The sequence below is a fragment of the Colletotrichum tamarilloi genome, assembly GCF_030869305.1.
Source record: "Colletotrichum tamarilloi strain Tom-12 chromosome Unknown Scaffold_30.1, whole genome shotgun sequence".
NCBI lineage: Eukaryota > Fungi > Ascomycota > Sordariomycetes > Glomerellales > Glomerellaceae > Colletotrichum > Colletotrichum tamarilloi.
In genome coordinates this window covers 367,423-389,026 of record NW_026849413.1, presented here as the reverse complement: position 1 = coordinate 389,026, position 21,604 = coordinate 367,423, and the positions used below count along the sequence as shown (strand labels likewise).

Here is a 21,604-nt window from a genome sequence, read left to right as displayed (position 1 = left end):
GTCCTCGGGACTCCTTGACAGAAAAGTCATCTTGTATTTGGCAGCATCCAATGTACATAGTGCCGATGATCTTTATGCTGCTTCTGGAATCGGCTACTTTTTGATATTTGTTTTCTTGGGATTTTTTATAGACGAGATATCAACGATGGGGGTATCAATTCAAACTTCCATATCATCAACGTCAATCCTCTCAAAGACGCTGCGCTTCGGCCACTCGATCCACGGCTTCCACTCATCCTCCAACGTCCTCTCAATCAAGCGCATCACCGCGCCACTCCACCCGTCACAAAGCCAGTCGGCCTTCTCACACGGCTTTGCCAAAGCGGCATAGTGCGCCAGGATGACGAGCGCCGTAGGGTGCCCGCTGGCCACCATGTCGATAAACATGGCGGGCAGGGTAGCCGACCACCCCCACACCCCGCCGGGCTTTTCCCCCTCGCCCCTGCTCATCTGGTGCGCCCTCCGCAGGCCCTCCAGCGCCAGCACGCAGACGGACTGCGGATTGATGACGTCGGTGAAGGACGCGGGCACCTCTCTCGCCAGCAAGGTGATGGCATCGAGGCGCTTCTGGAACACCGACGTCGACACCCAACCGCCCTGCGTTAGTACGGGTGGGCGCAGCAGGCCATCGAGGGGACCCCCGCGCTGCCTCCAGGCTTCTATGGGCTGGAAGTCGAGGATGCCCTTTACGCCGTGGAGGAGAGAGAAGGATTGCGAGACGTCGCTGAGGGCGATGGACCTACCGAAGCTCTCGCTATGTGCGACGGAGCAGATGCTGACGATGAAGATGAGCGTCGCGAGGAAGAAGTAGGCCTCGCAGTTGTCCTTGTTGATGTCGTTTAAACGGAGGGCGAAGAAGCGCAGGGCTTCATTCTGGTGGTTCACCGAGATGATGTCGTACTTTTTCCGCTGTTGCGGGTGAACATGGGCGTAGTGGAGGGCGGACAAGGCCAACAGGCCGTGCATTAAGAATTTCTATGGTCGTGTTAGACGAACTAGTTCGCAAATCTCTCCTCTTTCCATTCCGCCCACTATGTCTTCATGATAGTAGAAGGGGTGTGTGGAATGGAAGCAGAATTGACCTGTCGGGCTAAGGTTCTGACATACGTGAGAGCAGGCCATCTCGGGTATAGCCGTCTTCCAGAGCTCTTCGGTACAGGCATCCTTTGGCAGGACGTGCCGGGTACTGGTGCTGTAGTGGTGCATCAGGCGTAAACTCTGTAGCCAATCCTCCGAGAGATCCCAGGGATCCGTGGCGGGGTTGCGAGGGTCTGGCGCCGCTTCACCCCCGGGATAGGGAGAAGTGCTGCTCACTGAGGAGACGAGGTTAATTCTTTAGTCCGAGGAGATTGGTGCCAAGGATCTGTGATGTGAGATTGGGATTTGATCATATCATACCTGCAGTGTTGGGTGTGATACCTGCTTCACTCGCCGCTTCTTGCATGCCATGGCTAGACTGCTTCGAAGACGAGGTTGACGAGGTCGTCACCGCCGGCGCGGCCTGCTGAATAGGCGCGTATCGCTGTTCATGCTGGGCAAGCTTGGCTGCGGCGGGTGGCGTGAGAGGGGCCGTTACCGATGCGGGACGATCGAGGAGACTGCAGTGTGCCCCATGGGCAACACACTTCTGACACGGCCGTTCCTCGTCACACTACACGAGACACACACACAAATAAGACATGAGTTTTTGGCTAATTCGTAGGAGCGATAACAGAGTTGTGTTGAACACACACACAGACACCAGAGGGACCTTATCGTACCTTGACACGACGTGCTTTACAGCGCTGGCATCCGTTCCTCGATTTCTTGTGTCCTAGGCGTCTTGTACGCTTCTCCATGGCCGGCGCGCGCGATGATGCCGGCACGGGGCAAGGGTGGACAAGGGGTGTGTTCAGGTTCACCGTTGGTTGGATTCTCGTGGTGGAGTGAGAGAGACACCGTGGATTCCGTGGGAGTGGAAGTCCAGTGTTGAAGCGGGTTCGGATTCGTAAGAAGGGGCGGCGGGAGGGTGCGATTTTGGAAAAGGGTTAGGACTCAAGAGAGAAATGAGGGAGGACAATGAAAAGAAAAAGAGAATGCGAACGCACCAAAGTGCACTCACTGGCTACGAAGTTTGTTAGCCAATAAGGGCCGGTACATGCCGAATACGGGGAGATTTCGTAAGTCAATTACGAGGGCCCCCGTTGAGGTAAACGAGGAACCTGACCAAGCACTGCCGGGCTGCTGCTGCTGCTGCTGCTGCTGCTGCTGCTGGGGAATCTCTTGCAGATCAAACCGCTAGTCGTCACGCTAAGACTGTGGGGGAACCGCGGGTGGAACCGCTGAAGCAGCGGGAGATACGAATGCGGTCTCACTAATGCGAATCCGAGGCTTCCTCGACGAGTGCCGCGCTGCCGTACTGCCGCGGAGGTTTAATACACTCAAAGACTCGAACGCAATCTGAACATTTCGCTATAAGGCTGATAGCTCCAGGCATTTGCTGACTCCTCCAAGAACCTGAATGTAACTTGGTCTGAATCATTCCAAAACTCTCTTTTGCAGCTATATGAAAGCCGCGTACCTTATCTCCACGAGGTCAGCAAACCACGTTCAACACCATGCGCACTGCACACAGCCCGAACAAACCCTTCTACTAGGGGGATTCGAACTCGAGACCTTCTAAAACAAAAAGCACCGGGGTCAATTACCTAGCGTTGAGGTCGGGAGTGGGCAGTCCCAACTATTGCGCCAAGGCATCTCCTCATCCGATGGTGACAGATGAAGCAATTAGCCACCCTATATAACATACCCAGCCGGTGACTTTACGGAGCAGTTGACTGTATGGCTCCTTCCCAACAAGTCATCGGTTCTTTCTCACTGCATATCAGAACAATTTCACGCCTCGACAGGGAATCTTGTGCTGAAGTCTCACAGTTTAGGTCAGTGTGACGCCGATAGTGCTCATCCTGATGCCTCTGTGATAGTGAGTACCTATAAGACGGTCGTCTGCGGCGCATCAATCGCTCACGAGGGCTATCTTTAGAGTTTTTAATCAAGAGATTCAGATCGATTTACGGTATTCTGCTTAGTTAAAGTACGGCTAAGGTAGTAATATACAACCCATAAAACAGTAACTAAAGCATCTTGATCAACAGCACTGTATGTCTTCAAAACCAGCATCGCTCATATTTGCTAACCTGTATACCTTGACCAACCAATATATCAACTCCCATCCTTCTATCCAAACACTCCATCACCAATCCGGCGCACTCCCACACCCCCCACCACCGCCAACAACCATCGCCCTCGCCTTCTCCATCCCCAAAGCCCCCATCGGCTTGACACCAGGCCTCTTGGCCCGGTGTCCCTTGAACCGGATCTTCTTATCCAGCGCCTCAAACGGCGCCGCCCCGGCCTCCCCCTTCTTCACCATCCACTTCTTCGTGCCCAGCGCCGCGTCGAGCTCCTCGACAGGGGGCAGTTTGATGTACACCATCCCGTCGCCAGCACGCTCCTCCACCGCGAACGTCGCGATGCTCACCTCGTCGTCGTTCTTGCAGCTCCCGTCCGCGAGGTCAAAGTTGCGCTTGTGGTACGGGCAAGAGACCCACGGCGCCGGCCGCTTCGCCTCCTTGCCGTCACCGCTACCATTGGTATTGGCATTGTGACCGCCGTTACACCCAGAATCAGGCTTCTTCGCATCCTCGCACTTGTCTCCGTCGGCGCCGGCGCCGGGCTCCTCGCCGATGAGCCCGTCCGACAGCACAAATTGCCTCTTGTGAGGACACATCTGCTGCGTAGCATAATACCGGCCCCGAACCCGCCACACGGCGAGCTGCGTATCCCCGCGCTTCACCGTCGCCGAGATACCATTCGGCGTCTCGTCCGCGCCGAAAAAGTGACTCGCCGGCAACATGGGCTGCCAAGTCGTACTGCTCCACCTCTCCTTCAAACCCTTGAAGTCCTCCTTTGCGGACTCGGGCGCCCAGTACACCGGCCTTGGCTGGTCGCGGTCAAGCTCGACCTCCATGTTCTCGACCGTCTCCTCCGTGTTGTCAAATTGCTTGAATTTCGCGGCAATGGCCGGGTTCTTGATGGCCTCGGCCCACTCGTCAAAGAAGCTGTCAACGAGCTCCTGCATCTGGGCCTCGAGCGAGGCGCAGATGCCGAGCTTGTCCTCCAGTACGACTTGCTGGAGGTACTTGATGCCGCCGGGGAGGTTCTCGAGCCAGCGCGCCGTGCGCTGGAGCCTGTCGGCGGTGCGAATGTAGAACATGAGGTACCGGTCGATGATGGGGATGACCTCGGTGGGCGGGACGTCCTTGGCCAGCAGCTCAGAGTGCTTCGGCTTGGCGCCGCCGTTGCCGGCCACAAAGATGTTGAAGCCTTTGTCTGTGGCGATGAGGCCGAAGCTGGGGGAGAGTTAGTGATTTCGGGTTTTCCGGGGGAAGTGTCAACATACTCTTTGTTTTGCGCTTCGGCACACTCGCGGACGCACCCGCTGACGCCGCCCTTAATCTTGTGCGGCGCGCGAATGCTCTTATACCGCTCCTCCAACCGCACCGCCATTCCCACGCTGTCGCCGACGCCGTATCGGCACCACGTCGTGCCCACGCAGCTCTTAACCGTCCGCAGTGACTTTGCGTACGCATGCCCAGACTCCATACCGGCTTCGACCAGCATCCGCCAGATATCCAAGAGGTCCTGCTTCTTGGCACCAAACATGTCGATGCGCTGTCCGCCAGTGATTTTCGTGTACAGCTTGTACTTGGATGCCACGTTCCCGATGGCGATGAGCTTGTCGGGCGTAATCTCGCCCGCCGACACGCGCGGGACCACGCTGTACGTGCCGTTGCGCTGGATGTTGCCGAGGAAGCGGTCGTTTGTCTCCTGGAGACCGTGCATGGGCTTGTCCATGACGTGACGGTTCCATAATGAGGCAAAGATGCTGCCCATGGTAGGTTTGCAGGCCTCGCAGCCGAGTGAGGTCCGGTCGTTACCAGCCTCGCGCATGACGTCCTCAAAAGTCTGCAGCTTCTTGACGAGGATGATGTTGTACAGGTCGGCGCGGGAGTAGTTGAAGTGGGCGCACAGGTAGTTCTTGACCTCGTTACCCATGGACAACATGGTCTTGTTAAAGATTGTCGTCACGAGGGGCATGCAGCCACCGCAGCCGGTGCCGGCTTTGGTGCACGCCTTGACTTCGCCGAGCGTCTTGCAGGTACCATCCTTGACGTTATTGACCACATCGCCTTTGGTCACATTATGACATGAGCAGATCTGAGTGTCGTCCGTCAAGTCGTCGCCGTCGTCTTCGCCCTCCTTTTTGGCACCAAGGATGAGCTGACTGGGCGGCACGTCCAACTCCTTCATGTTCTTGACCATGGGTACTAACTTGATGTAGTCTTTCGTATCGCCGATCATCATGCCACCCAGAAGGTACTTGCCGTCCTCAGTGAAGATGTACTTTTTGTACACATTCTGGAACGGATCGCGATATGTGAGTGCCTTGACAGGGGCCGGTGGTAGGCCGTTTGTCAAGGTCTTGATAGTGCTTTGCTCGTCTTCCTTTTTCGGCTTCCTTGCCACCTTTGGAGGCAAATATTGCGGGCCATCTCGGTCGGCGAAGAAGTCGCCAAAGCTAGCAACATCAACACCCAAGAGCTTCAATTTCGTGCTGAGGTCGGGTCTCTTGAATGACCGGGGCTGGTGCAGCTTGGCTTGTGTGAGATTGAACGAAAGGACGTCTGCCATTTCGACTCCGGGAGCGATGAGACCGAAGGTCTGACTTTGCCAGCTTGCACACTCCCCAATAGCGTAGATATCTGGTGCGCTGGTGCTCAAGTCGTCTCCAACAACGATGCCGCCACCACGGTCAGCGCATTTAATGCCTGCTCTCCGCGCTAGGTCGTCTCGTGGCCGGACACCAATGGCGAAACATATCGTGAAGCAGTCCATACGCTCGCCGTCTTCGAAGACTACGCCCTGGACGTGGTTGTCGCTCGTCACCTCAATCTTGCCCACGCGCTTGCTGAGGAGCACGTCGAGGCCGAGGTCCCTGACCTGATCCACGACCATGGACCCCGCGTCATTGTCTAGTTGCCGGCTCAGCACCCACCGATTCCTCTCAATCAGTTTCACCTTGTCGAAGCAGTCCAAGTCCATCATCGCCTTGGCCGCCTCCAAACCGAGGAGACCACCACCGACAACCGCACCCACGGTTCCTTTCCTTTGGGCGGCGAAGGCGATGAGGTTGATGAGGTCGTCAATCGTCCGGTAAACGAATACGCCTGTTGCGTCGTGCCCGGGTGTGTGCTTGGGAAGAACGGCATCTGAGCCGGTGGCGATGACTAGAATGTCGTACGGTACGACCTCTCCATTCGAGCAGGTCACCTTTTTGGTTTGGGAGTCAATGTCAGTGACTCTGGTGTTGACGTGATACCCGAAAGAGCCCTGAGGCGTGCTGTGGTACTGGTCAAGGAATCAGCAAAGAGTAGCGAGTCGATGAATGGGTGCGTGCACATACCCATTCTTCTGGGTTGAGGTAGAGATTCTCGACTTTTCGGTGGTCAAAGAAGCTTGTTAGGCCAACGCGGTTGTATGCAAGGTGAGGTTCCTCTCCAAGCACCGTGATGCTGTACTCGTTTGCGCGGGCGTCCAGCTTTAGCATCTTCTCACTTGGAACAGTTAGTCAGTCGGGTCACACCATTTGATGAATCGCAGGACTCACATGAAGGCGATGCCGACCATTCCCAGGCCGACAACAACGAGTCTCTTTCGTTCCGCCATGTTGAAAACACAAATCACCAACGAGATGCGATAAGCAGCAAGAGTACACTCAGAGAGCGAAGGAGAATCAAAAAGAGAAAACGAGAAAACAGATAGGACTCCCTACAAGATCTAATATCGGAGGTCTTCGGATTCATTAGGCCATGATAAAAGACGCAGCGTTCTCCCTCGGCGCACAATGAAGTCAGTGCAAGCTTGATCCGCTGGGATCAGCATCTCCGGCGAGACGGATGACCAGCCAGAGGTGCCCAAGAGCGACGAGCGCTGATTGGCCGCAGGGCTGAGACGATGACATCTGATCGAGCATCTCCACGGTTTGCATCGAAGAGAGTTTGGGGTCAAAGTACTTTGTGGTGGCACGGATAGGTATTACCATTGAGCAATTGTACGCTCTTGAAGTCGAGTGACATGATAACGAGGTGGGAGGCCATCGGATGATAAGAGCGAAACTGGCCAATCAGAGGTCTGTTGACTGGACCCATAACGGGCGGCTCTCGTTGCGCCGCGGAGAAAGAGACACCACCCTCCCACCTGTTATGCGTTAATAGTCTCCCGAAACCACAAACCGCGTGGGGAGGCTTGTTTTGAGTCTCCTAGGAGAAAGAGAAACGAGGTTCCGCTGTCGTTTGTGTGCGGCAGATAAGCTCAGTCTCATTTGATTTGAGCCAGGCCTGATTGGACAACCCTACTGAGACAACACGCATACAATACCTATTCAAAGACGGAGATGCCGCACTTGCTCCCGGCGATTACAAGACCCACTTAAGCTGAGGTACCGAGACCGGGCACCTTATAGTTGTAATTGTAAGGTAGGTAAGGTAAGAAAGGTGCTTAAGGTCCAGCTTCTCACATCCTCCTCGGAGGTAGACTACAGTCGCGACTTTAAGGCCCGACTCCTCCAGGTTAGAGTCGCAAGTCTAAGTTCCAGCTCCTCAGGCAGTTTAGAGTCGCGACTGTAAGATTCAGCTCCTTCAAGGTAGACTACAGTCGCAACTGTAAGACCCAGATCTCCTAGATTACGATTGGAACTGTACCGTCTGACTCCTTCCGTATGACATCGGCTTCAGTAGGAATAGGTTAAAGTAGTGTGATATATGGACGAGCCTTATTGGAGCGAACATGACGATGCCGTTCGTGATGCACCGCAGACTCCCTGACGTTCTCAAACTTCCACCTCAAGAATACGAATGCGTTAGCAATCGAAACTCAAACTTGTAGCACAAATCAACAAATCAGATCACAACAGCCCGCCTTATGCCAACCAGCCATCACTCACCTAAAGCCTGAGTGATTCCTCGTCAGCCACAACTCTTATGGTTCGAACAAGTGATGTGCTTGGATCATGCTGCCCAATGGGAGCGGTCTTTTGAAATGGTCAACTCGCCCCATAACAGCCGACTCTAGGTAAAGGGGGTATCACCAGTGCCCATTATTATACAGTTGCTTTTACACACCCGACTTCTTCATACATGCGTGTAGACAAATCTCACGCCGCCCGCCTCACACCGAAAAAGTAGTTTCCAACCTTCTCGCTGCCCTTGACCTCCCTCCACCCGAGACCAGGCACATACACAACCCCCATGACCCTCGGCATCTCCCACCCCTTCCCCATAAACATGCCCTTGAGCTCGTCGTCGTTGATGTACTTGCGCCAATCGTGCGTGCCCTTGGGCACAATCCCCAAGATATCCTCGGCAATCAAATTCGTCGTAAACCAGCTCGTCCACGTCCTCGCAATCGTACTCCCGATAAGCCACCCGCCAGGCCTCACAAACGGCGCGCACCGGTCAAGGAACTCAGCCGGCGACGACACGTGCTCGACGACCTCGAACACCGACACCACATCATAACACTCCTCAACCTTGGTGGGAACGGGAAGCGTCTCGATCGTGGCGGCCTTGTATTCCAGCTTGCCCCGCAGTGCCGGATCACGCCGCGCGTGGCCCTTTGCGATGGCGAGCACGCCGGGCGTAGGATCGACGGCCGTGACTTTGGTAGTGTCGGGCAGCCGGGCCGCGCTCTCGGCGAAGATGCCGCCGCCGCAGCCGACGTCGAGGATGCGCGTGGGCGTGGGTGACGGGTCGGGTTGGCTGGCGAGGCAGTCGCGGATGAAGTTGTGGCGGAGGGGGTTCATTAGGTGCAGGAGGCGCGAGGAGCCGTGGGGGTCCCACCAGTCGGCGGCGAGGATGTTGAAGTGCTCGACTTCTTCGGGGGAGACGGACGAGTAAGTCGAGCTCGAGGTTGAGCTTGGCCGGCGGAACTGGAGCGGCGCGGCGGCGGCGGCGGCGGCGGCGGTGGTGGTGGCTGCAGGCCCGGGACCCGTTCGGAGGGGGAGTGACGTTGCAGCCGCGCGGGAGGATTGTTGGGGTGCCGTGCTTGTCCGCCGCAGCGCGCGCAATAAGGCGGCTGTGGCCGGGCGAGAAGATGCCATGGCGATTTGTGGTCGTGGGTACGGATCGTAGGTGTGGGGATTGAATGTGCTGGTGAGGATTTGATGGGAAATCCAGAGCTTCGAGAGAAAAATTGATGACAAAGCAGAGAGCTGTGACGTGCTAGGGTACTCCGGGAGCCGGGGGTTGGAGAAATTGGAGAATCTATCCGCGACCTCGACGCTGTCACCGAATCAGAGTGCACTTGAACCGGCAGCTTCCCCTGCTGGTTGATCTGCACCCATCTTCATCTGCAAATGCGGCATTCCGTTACAGGTGACATTCGCGTGCATTAGAGCATAGCAGAAACACCGACCAGAAATTGTAGCAAATACAGCACTCAAAGAATCAAATGTGCTCAATCCCACAACTTTGGAATACCTTAACTACCCAGAAATTGGCTGAACCCGCACCGTGGAAACCGTACCATTTGGGCCTTGGCTAGAACAGGGCCGCGCGCGGGTGCTTATTCGGAAGCTTTGTCAGCGCCCACTTCATGTGTAATTCTGACTGCACCTTATGTAATCCCTACGATCTCGGTTCGCGCCGGTTGGTCGCATCTGGATGTCTTCGCATCCGTGGCATCTCACCTCAGCTGTTCGAGTTCCTACCAAGGTACTCCGTACTCCGTAGGTAATATGAATGAGCAGACTCTCCGAGGTGCCAGGAATGGTGGCTCCGCGCTAGAACTCTGAAAGCCCGACCGCCGCCCGAGATTTCATGCCCGCTAGCCGATTCCTCGGCGCATTCGGCGCCAGTAGCATTGAGCCCCTCCTCATCCCACCACAATTGTCCAGGGGTCCAAAGTGCAGTTGCACGCACGCAAGACGCAAGCACATGGATGACAGGCGCAGTTCAGTCTAGTGTGCAAATCGGCCGGCGAATCCCATGAGTCAACCAACAAAGCCGAGCGATCCTCGGGACCTTTTTTTTTTTTTGTCGTCCTTGCGCCGGCCGACGACGACATGTCACATTTATAAAGACAATCCTCCACATTGCGTGTTGAGATATCCTATTGAACACGTTGTACTATTTGGCTGGTGTTATATAACAAGTGCATCCTGAAGATACAAGTTTGAGTACATTGACAAACAATTTGAACACCACCGAGATACAACACCTTAGAGATCGGCCCAGATCCTATCATCCGCCAACTTCCAGGGTCAAATAAACCGGAACCGGCCCAGAACTCACTCAAAGAAAGCCCCATCCTCTTCCGCCCGTTTTGCCTTGCCTCCACTCCTTCCGCATGACGGAATATCGGGTGCGTTCCTGCTGAAGAAAAGGGAAAAGAAAAAAAGACGATAAAGGAGACCCGTACCCGCACCCGCCTCCCAGCCCCTGGACCACCGAACTTTGCCCGCAGAACCCCCAAGCTAGCACCTAATTTCTGCCATCTTCCACACGCGCGCGCGGGGATCGGCCTTTTCAATTGAACAACAACCCCTCCCCCTCACCCCTCCGTCCCGTCCGTCCACCACCGCCAACTCCAACAACACACCGTCACGAGCGAAACCTCAGCCTCGACCGCAACCTCAACTACCACCATCACCACCACCACCACCTCTTGCGCACTCTCGCCTCTTCCTCTTCGCACCTCCCACAACGACTCCTTCCGCCCTCTCCATACACCAGCCGCAGCAATGCCTTCCTCAACAATAGACGAGTCAAAGTTCGACTCCATTCCGGACGCCATTGAGGCATTCCGTAAGTAATCTTCTACCCCGGAACTTCCGCTCAACCTCCCTCCCGCAAACCCTCTTCCGCCTTGCGCGCGCGCGCGCGCGCCTGCGCGTCCACTGGTCTCCTCCCCTTTCAATGCGTCATAGACACCATTCACTGACTCGGCCACCATAACCCCCAGGCAACGGAGAATTCCTCGTCGTCCTAGACGACCCCTCCCGCGAAAACGAAGCAGATCTCATCATCGCAGCCGAATCCCTCACCACAGCCCAAATGGGCTTCATGATCCGCCACTCCTCGGGCTACGTCTGCGCCCCCCTCGCCCCCTCCCTCCTCCAAACCCTCAACCTCCCGCCCATGGTCTCCACAAACGAGGACCCCCGCGGCACAGCCTACGCCGTCTCCGTCGACGCCGCCGATCCCCTCGTCACCACCGGCATCTCCGCCCACGACCGCGCCTTGACCTGCCGCGTCCTCGCCGACCCGGCCTCGGGCCCCCAAGACCTCCGCAGACCGGGCCACGTCCTGCCGCTGCGCGCGCGCGAGGGCGGTGTGCGCGAGCGGAGGGGCCACACCGAGGCCGCGGTTGACTTCTGCAGGTTGGCGGGCAAGAAGGAGGCGGCGGCGATTTGCGAGATTGTCGACGATGGTGTTCCTGTTGAGGGGCAGGCCGTGCACGAGGAGCCTGGTATGTTGAGGGGCGAGCAGTGCATCGAGTTTGCGAGGCGGTTCGGGCTCAAGGTGTGCACCATCGAGGCTCTGGTCAATTACCTTGAGAAGACGGAGGGTAAGCTGGCTGTAAACGGGTCGTCGTAGGCTGGGCGATGGGATTGTTGATTTTCGCTGGTTGGGTTCCGGGTCTGGTGGACCGCGGCTTGATGGCAGGTTAAGTCACGTCTACTCGATTGTTAGGTTCGAATAGCTCCGGTCAGCTGGAGGGTTGAGCAAGGATGAGAGGCCGCCTTCGCAAAGGGAGAAAGGGAGAAGAATTTGCGGAGAACCGAGGCCATACCCGCTTAAGAGAAGGTCAGAAAACACCACTTGGAGGTTGCAAAAAGGATATCCTGAGCCATTGGGCCGGTGCGGCTAGTCACGGGGCAGTTGCACCGAGAAGAGAGGGAACGAGGAATCGAGCAAGATGGACATTGCATGTTGCGATATGTATATACATTGGTATATCTTTGGACATGGCGGGTTACTATAAAAGACAATGGCTCAACACCACAAAACAACATGGGCGCTTTACGGGTGCTCTGCATTTTACTCCTCTTATCTGCGTCACATCTCAGTGGTACTGAAATCTCATACGCGGCGTCTAGTCGCAGCTGTCAAGTCCCAACCCAACGTTGGCATTGCCTGCTTGCTTTCAGCCCAAAGTGATTGAATCAAAACTCAAAGGGGCTGGCTATCCGCGAATTGCGAGATCAAAGAATGGGATGGTCGTTATCTCTACCGTCCTTGGATCACAAAAGGCCATCACTCAGGTATCGCGCGAAGCTCCTCCCGAGCTGATACACCGCCACATAAACCAAAGAAAACCACACCAATAATCTATTTCACTGCAATGAGTATGCTGAGACGTGGTCCCTTCGCAGCACGTAAAACCCGACCTCCGCACTACACCTTGACCAACAGACTGAACCCTCCGCAGCAGCCCAGATGAGATATTCATCCCAGATAATTGCCACATCACATGGTCCCCGATGATGTCCGTACCTAACAAGGCAAAGCGTTCTAGTCGATCGACTCCCCTCTCCTCCCAAGGTACCCGTCACACGATCTGTTTACCAAAATCCGCAACCCATACCCCCGGCACACTGCACCCGCCCCAAAACCATGCAAGTTGCAAAACAACACCCACCAACACCAACATAAAGAAGAAAAAAGCTGTCTTTAAGCGGTCCACTAAGGTACGGCGGGTGACATTCTGGGAAGGGAGTACAAGGGAAGGGAGTACAAAACGTCAAGAAGGTTGTACCTGGGCTACCGACCAACGACCAACGGAACCAACCAAGCCACCGGGACAGAATGAAGCATGTTTGGTTCAGACATGCGAACCTAGGCGTGCTGGGCCAGCCAGCCAGCCTTCGGCAAATCCGACATCTTGGCCACTGCAGATCGGCACGTATTTCATATCTGCGGTTCGGGATGCCGATGACAGTGAAGCCCATTCTATGCTGGAGGTAGTCAATCAAACCTCCATGTACTGACACCTCGACAACGCCACCTCGCAAAAAGAAAGCAAAAGAAAACAACAACGCGCATTGTCACTACCTGCTTATATCTTCCAGATATAATGATCATCGTCACGATGCCCGCATGCGTTATGCCGTGTATCCATCCCAATGCCCTGTGCCGGATGCAAGAATAACTATCAATGCAATTCCCATCACAACGGGCACCCCGCGGCACAGGATGCACCTCGTCTAATAACGCCAGCAATGCATGTATGTATCCATCATTATCATCGTCGTCGTCATCATCATCCTCTTCTTCTATCTCATCCCCTAGACAATCGAAATCATGAGGTGGAAGCCGAGATGAACTCAGCATTCGAGCTTCTCACCCTTCATCCACTCCCCCAAGTCTCCCTCGATATCATACGTCGCGTTGGCGACCTGTCCCCCAGGCTTACGGTCCCAGGCCCACATGTCGGCGTACTCGGCCTCGAGCTTGCCGTGCATCATCTTGACGACGTACTCGCCAAGGACGGGGAAGAACTTCCAGGCGTGGAACGAGCCGCCCGTTGCGACGTAGAGGTTCTTGCAGCGGGAATGAGGGGAAATAAGAAAGTCGTGCCCAGGCGTGGTCGCGTCCCTGTTGTGTCGTGTGGCGGTGTAAGCATATCTCGGGCCGAGGTTTTACGGATGATACGATGGCAGCAACGGGGGGGGGGGGGGGCAAGACTTACCAGCAGACACGGTACTTTTCAATCACCTTGTCATTCATCTCGTCTCCGTAAAGACCTTTGAGGGTCTTGCGAGCTTGCTCCTTGAGGCGCTCGGGAACTCCGTCTTCAGTCCACTCAGTGAGACTTGGAGACGACGGTGCGAGTGACATGGTCTTGCCAGTCATGGCGTGAAACTGGTGATATGTAAAAGCCATGTCACAGTTGAACTTGAGTGTTCCGTCCGGAGTCATGGACATGGACTCGCCTGGTCTCTCGTCAATATCTGTACTAGTAGAAACAGTTCAAATGACTCACCTTTGACCGAGGGAATACGGTTCTTGAGCACGGGAATGCCCTCAAACTTGTCCTTATGCGCCCCCTGAACGCTGGTAGTGAAGCTCACGGCACCGGTAGCAACGACTCGATCCCCAGCATGAAGCTCCTTACGCTCAGGGGCACTCTCCAGGAGCAGCGACGAGGTACGAGCACCAGTGCAGAGCAACACGAAACCCTTGACCTCGTGTCCGTTGTCCAGCCTGACTCCGGTGCAGTCTCCTTCGCTGCTGAAGAGCAAGCTCGTGACCTCGGCCGTGATGAGCTTGGCTCCCTCGTCGATAACTCTCTGGCGGGCAGCTTCGAGAGAGTTGGCCGCCTCGAACCAGCCGCACTGAGGGTTATACCTCACCCGGTCGAGTCCCTCAAAGTCGGCCGTGGCAAAGGCAGGCCATTCGGCTCGCACCTCGTCAGGAGTCATCCATCTGGCGCCAGACTCGTGGCCGAGGGCGCGATGGACATCCTGAGCCTTGTCGTTGTGGTTCTTATCCTTGTTGTTGTGAGGTTCAGCACGGATCATGCCGACTTGGTGGAAGAAGGGGTTCCAGAAGGAGTCAGTCTCCCAATACCTCAAGGCCTCGATGGCCAGCTTTGCGTAAGGCAGGTTTGGATAGTCATTCCTGCCAATCTTGGAGATGTCGTGGGACGCCGCCTTGGGGTTGGCGAGGGCGGTAGGGTCAATGAGAACAATACTGCAGTCAGGCTTGTATTTACGCAGCCAGATGATCGTAGAGAGGCCAAAGATGCCTCCTCCAACGACGATGTAGGTTTCCGACTTGACGCCAGTGCCCTGAGGGGCTGTGAATAGCGATGACTTGGCCATAATATGTTTTTCTTGTAGTGTAATCTGCTTCTGAGAGCTGGTTGTAACTAACACGAGGGAGATCTCACATCACTTCGGACACGGCTCGAGTCTTTATATAGATAAACACGTCAGCATCTCGAAGACGGAAAGAAGACAGAAACGAGCAACGCATTATCCACAAGGGAGAATGTTTGATACACACGCCTGTGCCTACGTCTACGCCTCAGTGGCTTCTTCCGTCCATCCGTTCCTTCGTCGTCCACGGCTCAGGCGCGGATATCCGTTCTACTCCAAGGTACCCGCGCAGCAAGCACGTACGAGATTAGATGCCGACGTCCAACCGACCACCGATGGCACACACCGTCCACTCGGGGAAGGACCGACGTTGACACTTGGATCTCCTAGGAAAACTCGCCATCATCCTCTCTCCCTAGGGGGAGTCGTGCGGGAAATCAAGTGACCTGGAATGGCCTGACTCTGAATCCCTGGAGTGAGGATCTAGAGTGAATGGAGGCGGCCGGGCCCCGGGAAATCCCAGATGTACATGGTCATGGGCGCGGCGCAGCTGGAGCGCAGCTGGAGCGCAGGAGGACGGGGTAATACGACTTGCATTCATTCGATGGGGCCATGCCGTGTGTGTTCTATGCTGCCGTTGTTGGAATCATAGGAGTGAGTATACCCAGGACAGCCAGGACACGACATCGATTCGCATCCCATCACATCAGTAGAGGGTGGCGAAAACCCAGGAGAGTTCGGGTTAGACAGAAAGAAAGGGCGACGAAGGAGCAGAACGTCGCAACAGAAGCGGCGTATTCGTCTCGGGAGTGGCAGCAGGCGGCGCCGAGCGAGGTGAGACCAAACCAGGCGGCTCCCGGGGCACGGAGGGATCTGCGATCTGACAAGATTGGTATCCGTCGTCACATAGACAGTAGCGTAGTCTGGTGTAGGTAGTGAAGTGCAGCGTAAACCACGACGAGATGGATGGTCGTTGCTTTGGGCTTGTGAGGTGAAGTGGTGTTGTGACTTGTCGATGCGAGAGTGTTGGAGGGGACTTTGGAGGGGGGTGCAGTAAGCGAGTAATGAAGGGGACCGGGGGGGTGGTTGCCGTCGAGGATGCGGGTCTTTCCAGGTTGCGCTTGCGGTTCCGCTTTCTTGTCGTCGTTGGAATCGAGCAAGGAAGCCACGATCTCAAGGGGTTGAAGTTGCCTTAGGTAAGGCAGCTGCCATGGGCCAAGCCGCCATGGGCCATGGGGGAAAGAGGAGTGGAGTGGAGGAAGGAAGAGGAGGGTCAGGTCAACTGTCAGGGGGGAAGGAAGAGAGGAGCATCAGGGAGGTACGTAGTCGATAGTGACCCTAGATTGATATCCAGAACGGGCAGGGGTCTTGCCCATCGGTGCGGCGTGCCATGGGTACCCGTACACTACTAAGGTACGTAGGAAAGCGTTGCACCATGGCCCTGCCTTGTTCGTGACTGCCAAACTGTGCCGTGTATTCTCATTGGTCCGGCCTTTGTTCCTCTCCAAGTGACCAATCACAGCTCGACTGCCTCAACAACCTTACCCTTGGCTTCCATCAAGAACATCAACCCCCTAGCCTAGCGTTCTTTTCTCAGCAAAAGAAGACCAGGATTGGTGATATCTCGACAAATGTTCAAGACCCAGCCCAGCTGACTATCTAATTCTACTCCCGTCCCCGTGCTCCATACCTTACTCTTAAGCCTGCAATGAGGAAATGCTCAAGACGCCAGGAAACGCCTAGGGCGGGACGACAACCCTTGAAGATTCTCCATATCACTAACGCAGGTCACGACGAATCCAGCGTCGTGCGATTCGTACCGCTGATGGATACTCAACAACTCCATCCCAAGACCAAGAAAAGCCCACGAGGAGGGGGTTCCATTCCTCCTCGGAAGTCTGCTCTCCTCGAATTGAGGTCGTAGTCCATCCACTTCTTGCCTCAATCTAGAACAAGAGCACTCACTCATCTGTTCGACGTACGCAGTCTCGAGTAAGGTTAGTCGTAGCGATGGGTGTCTAGATAGCAAACTTGCGAGTTGCATACCTACACATAATTCAAGACTCTTTCCGGACATTGCTCCTCTTCCGGATGGACTGGCCGTTTTCTCGTTGCTTTTACTGTTGTTTTTTTGGGGGTGGTGTTGGGTTCAATTACCTCACTCGAGTAGCAGTAGCAGTGAATACCTCAGTTGCCTGACTGTGTTTCCCAAAATACGCCATGTTCCAGCTTTCTACTGAAGCGGGATTCTTGCCGTAGCTCCCAATCGAAAAGACGTGTTCGGCAATCCCTTGCTCTCTATCTCTCTGTGTCAGTGTTTCCTTCTCCCGCTGTCTTGCAGTTACTCTCCTCTTCTCCAGCGACCGCCAAGAACCAACTTCCTCACGTCTCTGGCGCGCTTCTGGCGAAAGGGGGGGGGCCCCCGCGCCCCGAACTCGATCGACTGCATACCCATCCCTACCAGCAATTCACTTCAGTCAGTATGGCCGATTTTCGAGATACGGGTTCCCAGACTCATTAGACATACCATGTTCCATCAAAAATCCATGGCCAAGCCTGGGCACTTTCCTGCTGCGGTGTCTTGCTGCGGTGCGCCACCCATCATCTCTCTCTCCGCGCTAGTGTGCAAAGGACAAGAGAAAAAGTCTCTTCCTTCCAACCAACTAACTCTCACACTCTATGTGTCTGCTGGCTCTTGACCTGGTGCCGGTGCCTGGTATGCTTCCCTCCCATTTTTTTCTTCTGCATTTGCCTCTTTCTGTCTGCGGCGTCTGTCGTTCTCGTATTATTTCCTCTACCCCCTTTCCATCCTACCTTAATGATCTGACATGACAGTCTGACCCCCAATTCGAGAAAAAGGCGCATGTCAGAAGGCGAGACAATCGCCTCTGTGAAACCAACCCCATCATAGATGCTCTGCCGCCGTCCCGTGTCCAATCGCTTGTAAATGAGTGCAGGTGCAATTGTATGTAAGGGTTCAGAAACTGTAATGAACCCAGGTCTTTTTCTCGCACATCTCCTTCGGGAGACGATCTGCCCACGAGGTGTTGTTGCACCAGGCTTCACCAGCGTCCTTTTCCCGTACGACACGACATCTGATGACAGACGGGCATTTGCTCCGTAGGGTAGCCAGCCCTTCCTCTCCTGCCTTGCCTGCCCCTCCCTCCCCCCTCCCGCGACCAAGCCTGCAAGGTCCAGAATTCACAACGGGGGAGGGGAGCCACCACACAAGCTGACGCCCACGGCACATCTCCCGCTTAGTTTTGACTGTGTCCCAGTCACCCTTCCGCCAGGTTCTGAGCCGTCTTGCCGGTCCACGTCCTGGCATCTCATCATGCCGGCAGTAGTACAGTACGAATACGCCCGCCCGCTCTTTTCCCTTCTAAGGTTGTTTGCTTTGCGCATGCCAGTCCCAGAACCCCGTCTCGCAGCGTTTGAAGGATTTCCGTAGTAAGCGGAAACTAACCAGAAACCTGGTAACACTCGTGATAATAATTAGGTACTACAGCTCAGATACAGAATATCGACGTCGACGATTTCTCCCCCAATGAGTCAGTATCTGCCAGGTTTAACCGGCAGGCATGTCTACCCACCTAGACTATTTCGTGACGACCTTGGCCCAACGCCTTTCGACTGCCATCTTTGATGGCGCCCGCATGAGATTGTCCATGTTTCACTGGCACACCGCAAAGCCCAAAGAATTACCAATCGGCATCTCCTGCAGATGTTGCCGACTGGAACGTTTCCTCCGTTCGCTGTTTGTTGGACTCTTTCCGAGTTTTCTTCGAAAGACGGCGCAGCGCAAGGATACAGAGACTTGTCCAATAAGCGGGCATGGGTTTCTTCGCCAACAGAATGATATTTGGCGACCAACATCGATCGTAGTCCGTGAGACTTTGTGCACGCATTTCCGTGCAAATGTTTCATAGGTGGGCTAAACCCTCAGGTACTCTCTCATACAGCAGCCAACCACCCGGTAGTCAAGAACCAGACTGCTCTGACATGCAAGGCGCATCATGTGCGCGTCCCAATCCAAAATGACTGTCGCTGACCCCTCCCAACATGAGAGTAATGATACATTGTGCTAGCCCAACGCCATGGAATGCTTGTCCCTTATACCAAGCAAGAAACAGAGAGATAAAAAACCGCTGTTGCCCCCAATCATTATGTCGTGCTGTAAATGGAATTCGCTCTGCCTGCCCCGGATGCTGTCCCGGTCGCTGGTCCGGAATTCAATCCGGCTGCAGACTAATTCATGAGCTTAGATGCAATACTACCTTCGGGCCCCAGGCAACGGTGAGGGCTGGTCGTGCTTGACATTTTGCTGATGTCGAACTAACTGGTCCTTCCTGGCGAATCCGTCTTTATTTGGACACCCTGGTAGTTGGCACTTGTGAGGTTTGGAATGCTTCTGCAAGTGTTGCCTGCTCCTATTAGCGTTGAACTCAGAGATGGGACCCAGCCGTCATACCTGTACATGCAGTTCCGGTGAAAGATCTTGGGTCCCCCGTTGATATTTTGACCCCCTTTTTGGCACGTCCTCCAGTAAGGGCACCTATACTCGCCCTTACCTCTGTGTCGAAGAGAGTCCATATCCACACGATTCGGGTTCCTCTCGTCCGAGTCGTCCGCATCCAAGACATCGTCATCCTCCTCTTCGTCCTCGTCATGTGGAGATGGCGGGCTGGTTGATCGCCTGTCACCATCAGATGGATGGTAGGTGCGCGAGCTGTCAGAAAATGATGCTTGAGATCCCACCGCAGAGAACCCTGTTGTCGAGCTTGATCCTAAAACGGAAAATGACGACCTGGAGCTGGAGTCTGAAGCCATAGGGTGTTGTCTGTACTCTGGAAGATATCTGTTTTGGTGTGGTGGAGCTGCACGATCTCTGATGGTCTTCAGATTGCCCGCACTGCTGTTGATTTCTTCCTTCATATTGCTAAAACGCCGTCAGCAGTGTGCACCTCCCACGGCCAGAAAGATAGAAAAGTACTTGTACGCACTTTAGCATTTTGTGTTGAGTTTTTGCGAATTCCAGAATGCCCATGTCGTTGAACCCATTAGCGCGGTAGGCCTGGTCTACGAGATTGTGACCGGTCGATTCCAAGCGCTCTTTCGTCAGGTAGTCGTCGGTGAACTTCTTAAAGGCATCGAAAACATGCATCGTGACGTCTGCCATGTACGCCAATTCGCCTTCTCTCTGACTGTGCCGTGGAAATGTCTTTCTGAATTCATCAAATATGCCCGTGAACATCATGAGAGCCTCCGTCTCCCGGTTGACGGCCTTCTCGGGGTTGAGTAACGAGTTGATATCGAGAGGCATGTTGAAAATAGTGGCGTAGCCCGAAGCATGAACTCAATTAAGATGGTGCCTATTCGTGGATGGTCGTGAGTTATATCGTGCCAAGTTGAAACAGCAGGCCAAAACGGTTGAGCTTGTCGTTTGGAGCGAGTGTTACGGTGGAATATCGAGACTTTGATGTTGGAGTGAGGACCGGTGGTGATAGTAGTTCAGCAAACCATTTCGAAGCAGACCAAGTGGGTCTTTGTGGAAGAAGGCAAGCTTGGTGATGCTGGCCAGGCCAAGGAGGGATTTACGAGGAGTCGAGAGTTGAGACGTTGAGAGAGGGCAAGCGTTGGCGTTGGCGTTGATGGAGCTAGAGAAGTGCTAGAGGTAACGTCCCGGTCACAACTCAGGAAAAGTTTGTAGGATTTGGGCAGGGGAAAGTAGAACTTGAAAGATGGAGACGGGTGGAGAGGGGGTTGAGTTGAGCAAAGTGACGGGGGAGGGGAAAGAGAAAAGAGATAAGACCCGAGTCTAGCAGAAACACACGAGGGACGGCGGATAGGGCCAGAGGAGAAGCTAAGGTAAGGAGTAAGCGGTTGAAGGCAAGGAGAAAGAGAGAGACAGAGAGAGGATCAATCTGATGGATGGAGAGTGACCATCGACGGGGCGAGGCCGGGGGAAGGGGAGCGGCAGACGGCCAAAAAGCGGATCTCAGGCTGGCACGAGGGGGGCAAACGGCTCGCCGAGGACGCAGCAAGCATGTAATGGCGCGTTGGCGACAGCGATGATATTGGCGAGAGGTGCGTGTGAGGAAATGAAGATGAGAGAGTGGTGGTGAATCCTCCAAGTAGCTGCAGATGCGGTCTCAGTCGTAGTGCCAGTCCCTTGCCTCGTTACGCCCGTAGGAATCGGTCAAGCAGAAAAGCCCAAAATCCCAGGACTCAGGGCTCAGGGCTCAGAGGAGAGAGGAGCCTGAAGGGGGTGGGAGAAGAGATGGAGAGGGGGCAATGATGAAAAGCCTGACGGATGAGTCTTGGTGGACGGAGGGGGGCAAGACACGACACGAAAGAGGAGAGCATGGCATGGCGAGTGAGGCAAGTAGAGGATCCCGCTGCCGCTGCCGCTGCCGCTACCGCAGAACGTGAGAGGAAGTGAAAAGTGGAGGAAGAGAAGAACAAGAACGAGGCCATCCGTGAGGAGAAACTGGAGTGGCATTCTGCATGTTTCTGCATGTCTAAGACGGAAGGGGTGCAAGGGCCAATGGTGGGTTGACGGTTGGCTTCGCGTGGGTGGTGCATAAGCAGACCGAATGTAAGCAGCGCGAGACAAAAGAGGGAATGGGTGCGACGCAGCAGTGGCAGTAGCGACGCAGCGGCGGGAAGAAGCAATTGTGC

The 21,604-nt window shown here is 55.0% G+C and overlaps 7 protein-coding genes across 7 annotated transcripts; 1 reads left to right on the top strand and 6 right to left on the bottom strand.

The window, feature by feature from the left end:
- Window positions 1-159: 159 nt before the first annotated feature.
- On the bottom strand, window positions 160-1,838 carry CTAM01_08607 (fungal Zn binuclear cluster domain-containing protein; the record flags this gene model as incomplete). Its single annotated transcript, XM_060524627.1, has 4 exons — window positions 160-975; window positions 1,108-1,313; window positions 1,399-1,651; window positions 1,761-1,838. 4 exons carry the CDS (start codon window positions 1,836-1,838, stop codon window positions 160-162), a joined length of 1,353 nt encoding a protein of 450 aa, XP_060380846.1.
- Window positions 1,839-3,232: 1,394 nt separating this feature from the next.
- Window positions 3,233-6,768, bottom strand: CTAM01_08606 (nitrite reductase; the record flags this gene model as incomplete). The annotated part of the gene is made up of 4 exons (XM_060524626.1): window positions 3,233-4,391; window positions 4,442-6,450; window positions 6,506-6,656; window positions 6,710-6,768. The coding sequence occupies 4 exons, from the start codon at window positions 6,766-6,768 to the stop codon at window positions 3,233-3,235; spliced, it is 3,378 nt and encodes a 1,125-aa protein (XP_060380845.1).
- A 1,486-nt stretch (window positions 6,769-8,254) lies between these two features.
- On the bottom strand, window positions 8,255-9,199 carry CTAM01_08605 (3-demethylubiquinone-9 3-O-methyltransferase; the record flags this gene model as incomplete). The annotated part of the gene is made up of 1 exon (XM_060524625.1): window positions 8,255-9,199. The coding sequence occupies one exon, from the start codon at window positions 9,197-9,199 to the stop codon at window positions 8,255-8,257; it is 945 nt and encodes a 314-aa protein (XP_060380844.1).
- Window positions 9,200-10,840: 1,641 nt separating this feature from the next.
- On the top strand, window positions 10,841-11,696 carry CTAM01_08604 (3,4-dihydroxy-2-butanone 4-phosphate synthase; the record flags this gene model as incomplete). The annotated part of the gene is made up of 2 exons (XM_060524624.1): window positions 10,841-10,904; window positions 11,062-11,696. The coding sequence occupies 2 exons, from the start codon at window positions 10,841-10,843 to the stop codon at window positions 11,694-11,696; spliced, it is 699 nt and encodes a 232-aa protein (XP_060380843.1).
- A 1,730-nt stretch (window positions 11,697-13,426) lies between these two features.
- On the bottom strand, window positions 13,427-14,926 carry CTAM01_08603 (FAD dependent oxidoreductase; the record flags this gene model as incomplete). The annotated part of the gene is made up of 3 exons (XM_060524623.1): window positions 13,427-13,697; window positions 13,792-14,035; window positions 14,086-14,926. 3 exons carry the CDS (start codon window positions 14,924-14,926, stop codon window positions 13,427-13,429), a joined length of 1,356 nt encoding a protein of 451 aa, XP_060380842.1.
- A 594-nt stretch (window positions 14,927-15,520) lies between these two features.
- CTAM01_08602 (uncharacterized protein) lies at window positions 15,521-15,625 on the bottom strand (the record flags this gene model as incomplete). The annotated part of the gene is made up of 1 exon (XM_060524622.1): window positions 15,521-15,625. The coding sequence occupies one exon, from the start codon at window positions 15,623-15,625 to the stop codon at window positions 15,521-15,523; it is 105 nt and encodes a 34-aa protein (XP_060380841.1).
- A 3,743-nt stretch (window positions 15,626-19,368) lies between these two features.
- Window positions 19,369-20,246, bottom strand: CTAM01_08601 (uncharacterized protein; the record flags this gene model as incomplete). Its single annotated transcript, XM_060524621.1, has 3 exons — window positions 19,369-19,394; window positions 19,495-19,862; window positions 19,927-20,246. The coding sequence occupies 3 exons, from the start codon at window positions 20,244-20,246 to the stop codon at window positions 19,369-19,371; spliced, it is 714 nt and encodes a 237-aa protein (XP_060380840.1).
- Window positions 20,247-21,604: the final 1,358 nt, after the last annotated feature.